Genomic DNA, 14,581 nt, shown 5'->3' with positions numbered 1-14,581 from the left:
AAAGTGGGCACCAAGTCTAGAATATTGCTATATAAAAACAAACAATTCCCCATTTAAAATAATAATAAATAATAATGTGGGAGCTGCAGTGGCCTAGCAGCTCCCATCTTCAAGCTGGCTGAAAACACTAAAAACTATTCCTCTGTGGACTTTGGTGCGAAAAGTCTCTTTCCAACACTGAGGTAAAGTTGTAAACATATTCCGAAAGATACAGATGTGAGCAAGCATAGATTTTTACTAGGTGTGCCTTTTGTTTAGTGGCTAAAATCTGTTTTCCTTACAGGAGTCGTTTAAATCACTGTACCACTGAAGTCAGCACAGACTATGTACCTCATACAACCATACTTTAACTTCATGACATACTTTGAATTACAACTTTTTGAATACTTCTTTACTTACAATAAATCATTTTATCACCTTTGATAATTCTCCATCACACCTCAGGTTCATTGTTTATCTAGTGTAAAGTTAAGCCTGTTTCACAGTGTGTCTGTGACGCACCTCATTTCTTCACTAATGAGAGAATTTTAAAAGTTTTATCATGAAATATGTGCAGCAACAACAGATGAGCACCTTCACACGGATGAATCCAGGTATTTAGGTGAGTACAGGGGAGTATTCAGAGTATGTGTGAGAATTATTTATGGTTTTCAAACTCAAGATGTAAAAGCTCAGCGGCAGGTGCACACACATCCACTGTGAAACTGGCCTTTACAGCAACCTTGGCTCATATCCAGGTCGCAAATCAGTAAAAATGCAAAATGCATTGAGTGACTGTCGTGAGTGAGGGAAAGAGAGAGTGTGTGTGTGTGTGTGTGTGTGTGTGTGTGTGTGTGTGTGTGTGTGTGTGTGTGTGTGTGTGTGTGTACGCAACCACACTTACAGGAGAGTGGCCATAAGACCTGCTTTCCCATTGATTGGAGGTGAAATTGTATTTGATCAGGTCACCAAGAACTCTGTTGAGATCAAATCCTGCAGAAAAAGATGAACCATAGATTGTCACTAATGATCCAAAAACCAGGAAACAAATACAAGAAACAGCACTATTAATGTCTGTTCATACCTTAAACAAAGTAGAAATGTGTTTAGGTGATCAAGTTGCAAGTAAAAATGTAATAAATGTGCTACACAATGAAGGAGTCGTTTACAGCCACTTAGCATTTATTCAAAATAAATTACCTCCAAATAAGTACATGGCTCCAGTAGAGGACAGATACACGCCAGCAGAACCTGTTCTAGGACGTGTGTAGTCGTTTCCTTCACTTACACGCCACCACTGGCCAACACCATTGTCGTCATGGAGACCAAGCTGGCAGCTGTGACCCAGGAAGCCTGAGTTACACAGACAGCGCTCTCCTTTCTGAAACAAAACACAGAGACGTGGAGACTGAGTCAAGTCAGTTATACAAGAACTACGATGTAGAAGAATGACAAGAGGACGAGATGAACTATGATAAAGAACTTGAACTGTGCGGGGCACCAATGCACCTAGAGCTGGGCAATATATCAATATTATATCTGTCTCGTGACAAAGTATCGTCTTAGGTTTTGGATATCGTCATATCGTGATTAGGTATCTGTGATGACGTTGTCCCATTTCATATTTATTATATTTTATAAATTTGTAAAATATACAAGATTAGCACAGTGCCCACAAACAGTAGAAGATGGATGTAAAATACAATCAATATTATAACTTGAATATTATATATATTGATTAAAAAAATACATGGAAATGTTTTGACAAATTTCATTGTTTCACACACACATAAATGTCCTTCATTTAACATTAAAAGACCCAACAAATAAAGCAGGTATTATCTGAAATGAAAGGTAATAACTGTATTTTAAGATCATGTAATACAGATCATAAACAGTAGATATTTTATTTTAGAGTGTATTTACAGTGCATTATCACTCTCCTTTGAAAAGCACAAACAAGTACAGATATTATTTATATTTATCAGCAATTTCACCCAGCCTAACCTTTAAGCTTGACAGAAATATTGATTTGATTTATGTTGTATATCGCTCAGAGCTAATTACACCTCTCAGTGTACAGCCTTGTAATTATTCAATTCAATTCAATTGTATTTGTATCGCGCCGAATCATAACATACATTATCTCAAGTCTCTGTACATAGACAACATCAAGGAGAGCAGAGAAACACAACAGTTCACACAATGAGCAAACACTAGGCATCAGTGGAGAGAAAAAACTCCCTCTTAACAGAAGAAGAAATCTCTGACAGAACCAGACTCAGAGATGTGCAGTCATCTGCCTCGACCGGTTGGGGTGAAAGGAAAATGGGGGACAGAGGAGAGGTGGGGGACAGAAAGGGGGGAGAGAAAGGACAAGAGGGAGATGAGGTAGAGACAGAAGAGAGAGAGAGACCAGGAGCAGATACACAACAACTGTATCAAGTTACAAGTTTATACAGTCAATGATTACATGTTTATAGCAATACTATGTAGTTTATGTGAGCAGCAGCAGAGTGTTGATAAAAATGATACTAATATCGACTAATTATCATTATTAGAAGAAGAGGCAGAAGAAACAAAAGCAGAAGAATAAAAAAGCAAAGACAGAAGAATAAGAAGAAGCCAAAGCATGAGATGCAAAAACAGAAGAATAAGAAGCAAAAGCAGGAGAAGAAGATGCGTAGGAAGAGATGACTGATCTTACATGTACCTTGTCACATTGGCCATTCACAAAACAGTCCTTAGAGCACATAGGGGTCGTACAAGCTGCTCCTCCCCAATCCTGATGGCACTGGCACTTCGATGTCGAGGAGTCACAGCGGCCATGACCACTACAGGCTCCAGGGCACAAAGAGAAGGTGTAGGTCGCATTGAAGCCCAAGCGGTTGTAGTTAGCATCACTGAAAAGATGAAGCAGCATCTGGAACAAGGACAATAAATTATAGGCACACAATTTAATAATTTGTCACAGCTTCAACATCTCACTGGTCGTGTTTTAAATGTGTTACCTTGCCAGACTTGGCTTCAATAGGTTGAGGCAGCGTGTTGCCACTCAGACTGGCAAGGAGAGGGCTCTGGTAGGAGTCACCATCGTAAACAAAAAGGTAATCATAGGTGCACTCTGTGTCCATGAAGGTGAAGTTCAAGACTATGCGATGACTGTTGCTGGGAGCTGGAAGATATGAGACATGTAAATATCAGTGTTATCATAATGTACTCACTCCTGCTCAGAAACTAGCTATGTTTACATGAACACAAGTAACTGGAATACAAGCCTGATCGAAATAAAACATGTAAACATGCCAATCCAAAAACTCTGCTACAGCCCATTCGGAAACAAATCTCATTCCGTATTGGTATATACTGATTGTCATTTAGATCAGTGCTTATATTAACAGTCAATCCAATCAACTGAAGTCAATTTTATTTATACAGCCCCAGTCTGACACCCTCCATCCTTACACCCTCACGTCGAGTGAGGAAAAACCACAAAAATGGTGTCATCACGTGTCTGATCCATGTAAATGTGGCGTGTTTCCGTTTTGTCACTGCTGTATTTCCATTCCACAAAAGGATAATGAACACGAGGGGACGAGCAGACATGTTGGTTTACTACGGAAGCGAATCATCATCTTCTTTTTTTGCTTCCACTTGCGGAGAATTAGACAAGACTGCTCATGTGAAAATAGTCCGTTCTGAGTGAACGTTTGATGCATGTGTAAGCACACCACAATTGGATCATTTAATTTTGCATCCATGTAGACGATGGAATTGTAAACAAAGATATAGACTCTCTTTTACAGACATGGACAATTGTGTTGATACTCTACAAAAAAATCCTTATATCTCTACCATTAACTGAAACCAGGCCTTGCTTTTGTTTTTGATTGAACACATTTTTTAAGAAAAAAGCAAATGGAAATGTATCCATAACTTGATATTTTACTGCACACCTGTTAGCAGCCACCTCTGTAAATCTCAAAGAGACTTCTCCCTCAGCCAACAGGTGGTTTGGTCCACTCTTCCTGAGTAAACCTCTCTAGCTCTCTCTCTTAAAATGGTGCCTTCTCCACACTGCATTATTCAGATCTTTCTAGGGCTGCATTACTAAATTAATCGCCAACAAATTGTATAGTCAATTAAACGGTTAAATTTTTTTAAATAATTAATACATTTTCTGATTTTTTTTTTTAAATGTGAATATTTTCTGGTTTCTTTGCTCCATATAACAACAAAATCATTCAAACTGAATCATTTTGGTTTGTGAGCTATTTAGAAACTGCATGTCCATATTTCACTGCAGTCCAAAGCTTCCAAACACATTTCAACATTCTCCATCGCAGTTCAAAGTTCTCCTTATTCACACACCCATTCTTCTATCCTCATCCCCGTTCCCCATTCTCTCGGAATGCTTCCTCTCTCTCGAAGCTGCTCCCATCTCACAGCCCCAGATGTGGGGGACTCAGTCCTTCAGTCCTCCCCTCCACAAGTCCAGCTTGTTTAACACCTTTGATCAACGCATTGTGTCTTTGCCGGCAGCCATATTTTCAGCAAGTGTCTTAAGCAGCAGTGAAATGTGTCAGTAACTATCAGTCAGTCAGTCATCATCTACCGCTTTATCCTCAACCAGAGGGTCGCGGGGGGTGCCGTGCCAATCTCAGCTATATCGGGCGATAGGCGGGGTACACCCTGGACAGTTCGCCAGTCCATCGCAGGGCCACACACATATAGAGACAAACAACCATTCGCTCTCACACTCGCTCCTATGGTCAATTTAGAGTGTCCAATTTACCTATCCCCACATTGCATGTTTTTTGGACTGTGGGAGGAAGCCGGAGAACCCGGAGAGAACCCACGCACACACGGGGAGAACATGCAAACTCCATGCAGAAAGGCCCTTGTTCCAACCGGGGCTCGAACCCGAACCCGGGTCTTCTCGCTGCAAGGCGAGAGTGCTAACCACTACACCACCGTGTGGCCTCAGTAACTATCATTTTTTATCAATTTCCCCATGCCCAACACAATACCTTAATAAAGTAACAATACCTTTAATAAGCCATTCGCAGTTCCCATTGACAGAGTAGTTTCCAGGGCCATCTGTAACATAGCCTGGTGGTCCCTTCATTACCTGCCTGTGGCCCTTGCAGTCTCCTGCCTGGCACACAGGCCACTTAGCCAGCAGCAGAAAGACCAGGATGAACGAGACAGGGAGGGGAGAGGCCATCACTGGCACCACCTGAAGGACGAGAGGCAAAAACCTGTGATTATTTGGTGATTGGGATATGATTGAACATTGGTACAGTCTGTCTTGAAACTTCACTGTAATTTTCACACACAAGATATTTTTAGTGCAGAAGAAATCCACCATAATACTGTCTTGTCACCAACTGTATCTCTTTCAAATAACTGGAGTGCCTTTTAATTTGGATTTGGAAATTTCAATATTGTTGTTTTTTGATTGTGCAGCCCCAGCACAAAAGTGTCATCTTTATTTTGACTTTTGGGGGACTTATTATATACAGCTGTCCCATGCTAGTATAACAAGCCATTTTAATTAAAAAAGTATCCTTCTGTCAATTTGTGACAGTGACATTTTTTTTAAAACAATGTTTTACATATTTTCTTTTCTTCTTTGTGCAAATCTATCATTTTCCTTCTGCTTCTTTTGTAATTGTATTGTTGTGGTCTAATGTGGATTTATTTATTATTGTATTATATTGCTTACTCCATTTTAAATTTGGACCCAGAGAAGAATAGCTGTTGTCTTAAGTGATGGGGATCCCAATAAACTAAACATAATCATATCTGTGCACGCTTTTCTAATTCTTACAGATAAAACTAAATGAGGGTTAATTACAGACAGGCTCTGCCTTTTACTTTGAGCAATAATATTGTGAATCGCAGTTACTTTGGACAAGATAAATGTGACAGGAAGTGTTATGCCTAAACAAAACATGCAGCGAATACAATGTACCACAACAGCATCAATACCATTATGATACTTGTGTAGTTCTTTTAGTACACACGTGTACGTAGACGTACAGTAAACCTATGGGGCATTCAGTAACAATATGTATAACTGTAACAACCCCCAGTGTGCATCTAAAACACAAAACAATCACAAGCAGAGAGCAATAACTTAATGTACCTACTCCTACAGTATACGTTTGACTGGTAACGGCAGACACGTGCAGTTTCTAGGATATGTGGACAAAACTGCAACGCATTATGCTCATAATGTTCCACTGAGGCAGCAGCTGGGCAAATAAAAAACACAGTTTATGGAGGAGCTAACATCTGTTAGCGACTGTGTACAGTAGCATCAGCCTCACAAACATAACCGTGACGTGAAACTATGCTTTTCACACATATACGGTCAGAGGCAAATGCAAAGAACGCTGTGCGACAACAACGCGTTTGACATGTGTGCTGCTTGCGCCGAACTGTTACAGAATAAACCAACTAGCCCTTCAACAACACGGGCTTCTGCGCAGGCTATCATAACAAAGCTAACGCTAAGGGGTTGCTAACATAGCTAACCCAATACCGTTAGCCGGCTCGTCATTATCATACTCACCAGTTCCCGTCTCTTTGACTTCATGGTGATTTACATTTTCGGCGACTCCTTTGTCGCTGGCCACCGCATGAGCCGATCTGTCATAAGCGAGAGCCCAGACCTGACAGCTAACTTAGCTGGTAGCGACGAATTCGGATGGAACCGCAGCCTGGGTCCACGGCTCAGTGCTATGCTATGCTATGCTAGCTTGTTCGCTAGCTAGCGGTCGCAGCCAACTCCAGATGCGCAATCGTCAGTGTGTGCAGAAAGTACTCGTTCAGGAGTCCATAATCATGACATTATACAAGTCACTTATGTACAATGTCACTGCCATTAGCGAAGTAGAAAATGCTGCAAGTCACAGGGAAAACGAGTCATGCGATACATTTCATTTACAGCGTCTCGTTGTGTTAGTGTTTACGGAGCTGGTGAGCAGTAACCAGTGGTTGCCAATACAAAAGACAGCAGCATGTCTCACTACTGACACCCAGCGGAGATGAGGAGCAACAGTCAAAACATCTGGATACACCACAAACCACAGCAGGCCTGTGTACGTTTCCTTCACAAATACATAAACTAGTACATTCCCATGTCATTCAAAAAGTAATGCTGTTTTACTTCAACAATAATAACATAACAAATAACAAACATTCAGTAGTTCAATCAGTGCAATTTAATGGACCAATACTACTAAAAAACAATTGAAACAATTAAATATTTACGACTTGGGCACTTCTAATTCTCATGACATTGACGTGTTGATTAAATATGTACTTATGAGAGATAGATTACTATTTTCATATCAAAATTCACACAGAATACTTGGCAACTTCTCCATTGTTTGGAAGTGGTCAACAGTGATATTGCAAGACGTCTGTCAACTGAAAGGTTGTGGGCTCAATTCCCAGCTCTCTGCTAGTCTGGTGATGCAAGGCAAGACATTCCGTTGCACGTTGGTATTAAAAACGTGCTGCACACTGATGCACTGTATGAATGAACTGCATAAGTCAGCAGTAAAAAAATATTTGGTTGTCATATTAGGAATCTCACAAATTCTCCCTGTTAAGTCTCAACATAAGCTAAATATGCTCTTTGTCAGGCAACACCAGGCTAATAATAATCATTATTAGTAACATAACATAATAATCATTATTAGTCAATAATCATTATTAACTAATAATAAACATTATTAGCCAGGGCCACATCAAGACATCAAATATAACATAGCCATAATAACATAATAACCAATGTTATTTGGCTGAGGGGCCCCTTTCATAAATAAGGGGTGAACAACATAAACCATGGTATATGATTGAGGGGCCCTATTAAGATATATCACATAACATAACCAGTGTTTTTTGGATTTGGGCCCCATTCAAATATTGGGATAGAAGCGCAGAGGCTTGGGCCTCAGGGACCCCTTAATCCATCCTGGAAGAGGAAAGAATATAAAAAACACAAATGTAAAATGTGAAAGATGGGAATTACAAACTCAAAGAAGTTTAGTCGTGGCAGTGAAATTGAAACTTTCCACTCACAAAAAACAGGTGTGGCTTGTCTTTTTTTATGTGGGTCTTATAAATGACACAACACATATTTCTTTCAGATTTAATGAAGTATGTTAAGTTTCGTGATTAAAAGCAGTTCATAATAAGGATGTCATCCTTCAAAGTGTTGTTGTGCCCTGCTGAAAATGACAACATCCTGGATGCACTTACACATGCACTGTGGTGAGGGACGAGCAATAATCTACACAATTATTATACAACCAATGAGTCAGTACAGAGGGCTACACTGTTTGGAGACAAGCAACAAAAGCATCTAAAAGCAGTGAAAAGCACAAATATCATTCAATATTGAAATATGACTCCTGTATGTATGTACTGTATGTATTCAAGATACATTACTGTAAGACTCTGAAACACATGTAGTGCTCCAGTTGTAGTTATTAAGGATTTTTAAAGGTTGCTGCTGAATATCCCTCACCTCATCATTCCCTTCCAAGTGTGTTGGAGATGCTACTTCAGTTAGCATCAAAGCTCAAAGGACATTTAGTTTGTACTGTAAAAACATGGTAGTGCAAAATGGCGGGAAAAAAATTCATATCAGATGATTGCACATAAAACAATAAGTATACTTACTTTGTCTTCAACTTCTCTTACTTTCAATAATATCATCTAAATATGGTTGTATGAAGTAAAGACACGACAGCGAAAAACAAATAGCCATTGATAAATCAAACCTTCTTAAGTCAACAACATTGTTACCTCTTAATCTTAAACCGCACACAGGAAATGAATGAATGAGCTCACGGCCGCCTACATCAGTGAGCTCATTCATTCATTTCTGTGACTCTGGAATTGCGAGAGGAGGCAGAGTGGAAGATACGGAGATTTTGTTTGGGAGTGACCAGGAGCGTCAGGATTAAAAAGGAGCATATTGGAGGGACAGCTCAGGCTGAGGTGGTTTGGCCATGTGCAGAAGAGGGACAGTGATTATATTGGAGAAAGGATGAAAAAGACCACAGACTTTTTGGTGGATGTTGTGAAGGACGACATGAGGACAAGAGCTGCTAAGTTTATCCTGTTTTTAAAAGGCTTATTATTTAAAAGGGATATTCCTATTTTCACAACCACCACTCCACTGCTGGCCCATCATGATGTGTGCACAGCCATTTTCCCTGGCAGCAGAATCATAGGTTCACGACCGAGCCCGGGCCCAAAAATGGGAAACATCTTCTCATTAAATTTGTGTGTAAAAGTGATGAGATGTTTTTCGTTTTCTCCATCCCAAAACGACACTTCTCCCTTATCTATGTTTAACCTGATGCGGATCTTTTTGGGACACGGCTGCACCTGTAGCTCTGTACGCTCGGGGGTTAAGGCGTAGTACATCCCTTTGCTGAGGCATATGGACCACACACCACGGGTCGTAGACACCGTGAACTTCTTTTTGCGAGCCAGGGACTCTTTACAGACTCCCACAATCCACTTGGTGCTGTCACCAACGGCAACGTCCCATTTGTGTTTTCCAGAGGTGTAACCTTCGGCGCCCAGGACAAAGACACAGGGATCAAAGCGCTCTGGGTTGTCTGGGCTGGTCAGCCGCTCTGAGCTCTCCTTCATACTGGTCAGGTCATCGCTCAGTGACAGCCACGGACAGGCTGTGCTCGGGTCCAGCACCACTGGATCTGTCACAGAGCATGAGACGCAACAATGTCATAGTACACACTTTAATAGTGAGCCTCGTATATAGTGTATGTACACCTAGCTATGAACAGTGTGCTCCCTCTGCTGACAACTAGGCACACACTCAGTGAAAAACAACAGTCTTTGCTGTATCTATGCTGGCTTAAGTGTACCAAGTCTATTAAGAATATGTTTGCCACCTTTTCTTACCATTAGACAACATTGTTTCCCTAGAAACTATGGTTCCTGACCTGAATCTCGTGTATTTAACTCAACCTTTTAAGTTCACATGGACACAAGACCCTCTCCTCCACTGCTGTATCATTTAGCTCATCTGGTAAGTTTGTGTACACACTGTTGGTGAGGTACATCTACATGAAGAACATCAAACACCAAACAAACGACACATTTCATTAGTCATCAACAACACCTGTGTGCCATGCCAATGGCTGCTTTTCTCTATGGACTTTGGTTTGGGAGAGTGAGTGGTTTCCAGTCAGAAAAGGCCACTTTGCAACGAGATGAAGCAGAAAAATATTCTGGCAGAGATTTTACTCAGAAAATGTAATCCGTTGGATTAAATGTGTTTTTCCTGATGTCACCCTTGACAGCATTCGCAGCTGTATATAAATCACTTATTATGTTTAAGTACCTCATGATGACCCCACTCCTGAACTATTACTTTAAAATCAAATTTTCAATTTATGCTTAAGTATCCAGTGCTATTTTAATGGGCACTATTAATGGAGTCAATATGAAATACAAGGACTGGGAGTCACACATATAGAGATCTTACCATGCCTCATAAACCCCCCAACTCCTCGTGAGAAATTAACTCACAGTATTTGACGTGGGATTGCATATCCTTCCAGATTTTGAAGCTCAAAGAACCAACATGGCTGGCCATGTTCAAAAGCGAGTCTTCAGGGAGTCGAGGGTCTTCATGCATCCACTGAGCTCTAGAGCAGAAATGGCAACGCGTTAGAACTTAACAGAATTTTTTGCTGTACATCAATGAAAAGCACTTTATGAAAAATGTCTGACTAGATATGCACATCTGTCTGGTGTAACTGACCGTGACTCACAAGTGTGTACAGTGCAGACTTTGATGGCGTACGGATAAAAAAATGATAGATATTGGTAGAAATGTGACATATGAATGAGCCAATCAGCTGCTGTACCTGTCCCTGACCCATTCAACTGCTGCTGCCTGGGAAATGGTGAAGACAGTCAACCCTCATGCTGAGTTCAATTTACATCGGAGTTTGAAATTGGGAGTTACCCCCCAATTCTTCCAAACTTCACAGTGGACAAATGTGGATTTAAATGGATTAACTGCACTTGACTGACTTGCAGCAGAACATCCCAAGTATTGACGTACTGATGCACCAACAGTTTTAAAACTCCTCATGCCTGACATTAAGTGGGTCATATTTCTTTTAAAGAGCCCGATCGGATGGTGAGCTAAAAGAAGAAAGAAGGAGGAAAACAAATGGACCCATCACTGAATACAGGTCTCAAGTCTGATTTGTCCATAAAGACTTTGGTTAAGGTGGGAGGATTTGGGTTGAGCACCAGTGTGTACAGCACGAGTCTGACCCTGAAATTATATCATTAAAAGTGCAACTTCCGCACATACTGAACAAGTACTGCACAAGTATGTTCTAAATACTGAATAAGTGGACATCACTCCACTTTGCATTTATTAATGATTAGACTTTTATACTGCACACATACTGTACATGGGGTTGCAACAGCATGTCATGCAGTTACTTACTTGTTTTTTAAATTCTTGAAATTCTGAAACACAAAAAAGTGATATTGATAAGTAAAAAAAAACGCACTCATTCAGAGACAAATTAAAATGGTATTACTGGACAGTCAAGCTGTCTTCCATCACCAGCAGGAAGGTCAGCTCCTCATTGCCCTGCTCCTTCTTCACGTTGTCAATGAGCTCAGTCAGAGCCACAATGTGTGCCTTTGTTCTGGCGTTCAGCTTCTCAGTGTCAGCGATCTTCTGCTCTCCCTCAGTAGCCACAGCTTTCAAACGCAGAAGTTCTTCTTTGTTGAGGAATTCGCGGAGCCTCTGAAACTCCGCCTTAATCTGATTCTCTGCTTGCTGAGCTTGATGCTGCGTTAAATCAGAGAGGAAAGCCAACATACACTGTACTTAAGACCTCGTCCACACAAAAGCAGAGCTCTTCAAAGGTTTTTCATAAACACCCCCCAATATTATCATCACTATTATGATCTAAAATCAAGGTGTTACAGTAAAGGCAGTAAAAATATTCAGAAGAAATGCTATATTATGCACAATTTTGCTCTAAAATCGGGTCACCATATAAAAAGTTTGGAAAACACTGTTCTAATCTTGTGTCTTAAAAGCAGTGCAGTGCATTAATGTTTAATTATAAATGAATATCTGTTGCTACATAAGTTCATACAATGCTAATGAATAGGGTGTTGGTCTGATACTGGTCAAAATCACTGGATCAGATATTGGATAGATAAAAATGTAAAATCCAATACAATCCAAAAGGTTGGGTAACACTTTTTTAACACCTTTTTTAGGAAAAATCTTAATTCATGTGGTAATAGAGGTAGAATAAGGTGTTAGGATGTGCTTAATTATGACTAATAAAGGGCTAGTATGCTACTTACATATGTTAGTAAGCAGGTAGTTAATGGTGAATATGTGTTCCCTAATATAAAGTGTTACCCGAGTTTGCGATATTATGACCATCCCTATTATTTAAGCAGCTCCATATGACTCTGGGTTTGTCGGTATTGCAGTGTTTTCGATCTAGCAACTGGTTATTTGAGCGAGATCTCAGAGGCAAACATCAGCATGTGTCTGGATGATTCTTCAGAACTCGTCAAGGTTTCGCACTGCAGCTTTAACAAAAAGACATGTTGAATGTGGGGAACTCTTGTCTGACGGAAGTGAGGAGACATAGATTAATGTGACATTAGATTAGAAGACCATGAAACGCATCAGTTAACTTTACCTTGATGTATTCCACTGTGCTGCTGAGTTTGTGTGTCATTTTCTTGTATGATTCCTTCTTCCTTTCAAGAATGTCAACTTTGTCAGTGAGCTGCTTCTGTAGGGTGAGAGAGCAGAGCATTAGGTCACCAAAAGCTGGGCAGTTGTTTGTTAGTTAACAGTGGGGTAGCCTGAATAGAGTATGTTCATTGCATGCATACAACTGACAATAAATCTGACAATTTGTTAGTCAGACTACTTGTGTTGTCCATTTACACCAACAAAAACTATTCAGTTTTAATGATTTCTTTGAAACCACAAAACATTCCCTTTTAAGAAGCTGTATTCTACGCCTACACAACTTGTGGTTTTGGGTCCATGTCACAAAAAGACCTACAACATCAACACAACAGAATCTTCAGTTCTTAACAAGTGTCATTTTAATGTGGTATTTATACTCATTTGTGGGAAAGCAATATCAGACATTGTTTCAAGTAGGGCTACACGACAGTGGACTTTGGGCCCCCCCCAAAATCTAATTCGGCTTAGGGCCCCATAAAGGCTTCGGCCGGCACTGAAGTTAATGTCCTTTCACTAATATTATTATTATTATTGTATTAGTTCTTAAAGTTACCTGACAGAGCGACGTTGCCGTCCTCAGTGGCCACAGCGTGTGTGTTTGGTGCTGAATGACACAGTCCACGCACACCGGCTCCTCGTCCTTCTCACAGAACAGCTCCAGCGGCTTCAGGTGGATCCTGCAGATGTCCGCTCCCGGACGCTCGTACCCCCGCCACCAGTCTAACTGTCTGCGGTAAACCTCGCTGGCGTTGCTGAGCGCCCGATTGGGGACGGCGCCTTCTTCCTTGAACTCCGCGCGGCACACGGGACACTTCCGTTGGCGCTGCGAGGTCTTGTCGAGGCACTCCTTACAGAAGCTGTGGCTGCAGGGCAGCAGGTACGGGTCCTCAAAGAACCGCGCACACACAGGACAGCTGAGCTCCTGCTGCAGAGGCTCCTGCGACATGTCCTCGTCCTCCATGTTGTCCGTCTCTCAGCCGAGGCTCCGCGGGGCCTACTCACTTGTTTAACTTTCGTTTTTGACTTAATTTAAACCAACACGTTGACGCGCTGTTTGTGAGCGTTACGTCGAGGTTTCGCTAAGAAAAGTGAAGAAACAGTCCCGGGTGAAGTGTAACATCTGTCAGAGTAGTGACACCATTGTGCGCAACAACTTATCCTCTCTTTCCGGGTTTTGATGACAGGCAGCAAACTCCGCCAGGGATTATATTACACAACACCGCCCTCTAGTGGCACAGCGAGCTCACGACACGCCTCCTATTGATAGAGCCTCCCCTTTTTTTTATCCCCAGGGGTGTCAAACTCAAATGACCTGGGGGGGCCAATGAGCTTCTAGTCTGGTCAAGCGGGGCCGACATAGTGGAAAAAGAACTATCATAGATAGATAGATATTCATTATGATATTAGACAGAATTGCAAAGTAAAAGTGTTTGTTTTAAAATATAATGTCAATAAAATCATATTTATGATGCACAAAAACAGAATTAAATTGAAAATTTAGCAAATAATGACAAGGATAATTGTGATTAAAACAGCTTAAATATATGTCATTTCATATACATTTAATAAAGCAATGATTACAACCCAATGTCTTATTACTACTATAAAAATATTGCAATATTACATTTAGTCTTATATTCTGTTTCTATTCCATCACCTGGCACAGTGGTGGGCGGGCCGTAGGTAATCCATTGTCCAATTGTGCAGCAGCATCCATGTTTATTGAAAACATTAGCAGACTGATAATGTAGACATTTCTACAACATCTGATTGAGATATTTTTAAAGA

General features: G+C 40.8%; 2 protein-coding genes across 2 annotated transcripts in view; both read right to left on the bottom strand.

The window, feature by feature from the left end:
- megf8 (multiple EGF-like-domains 8) overlaps window positions 1-6,986 on the bottom strand; it is a 34,855-nt gene extending 27,869 nt beyond the window's left edge. Inside the window, 6 exon segments of the mRNA XM_058647108.1 lie at window positions 884-972; window positions 1,180-1,360; window positions 2,693-2,902; window positions 2,991-3,154; window positions 5,029-5,218; window positions 6,560-6,986. Coding sequence (XP_058503091.1) covers window positions 884-972; window positions 1,180-1,360; window positions 2,693-2,902; window positions 2,991-3,154; window positions 5,029-5,218; window positions 6,560-6,583 — 858 coding nt within the window. The 5' untranslated portion in view covers window positions 6,584-6,986.
- A 1,146-nt stretch (window positions 6,987-8,132) lies between these two features.
- Window positions 8,133-13,983, bottom strand: trim35-28 (tripartite motif containing 35-28). The gene is made up of 6 exons (XM_058648662.1): window positions 13,347-13,983; window positions 12,735-12,830; window positions 11,627-11,857; window positions 11,504-11,526; window positions 10,567-10,685; window positions 8,133-9,728 (listed from the first exon to the last, which is right to left on the bottom strand). The coding sequence occupies exons 1-6, from the start codon at window positions 13,752-13,754 to the stop codon at window positions 9,193-9,195; spliced, it is 1,413 nt and encodes a 470-aa protein (XP_058504645.1). The 5' UTR covers window positions 13,755-13,983; the 3' UTR covers window positions 8,133-9,192.
- Window positions 13,984-14,581: the final 598 nt, after the last annotated feature.

This window comes from Solea solea, chromosome 13 (genome assembly GCF_958295425.1).
Source record: "Solea solea chromosome 13, fSolSol10.1, whole genome shotgun sequence".
Lineage (NCBI taxonomy): Eukaryota > Metazoa > Chordata > Actinopteri > Pleuronectiformes > Soleidae > Solea > Solea solea.
Note: the sequence above shows the minus strand (reverse complement) of the source record. Positions and strands in the feature narration are given on the sequence as shown.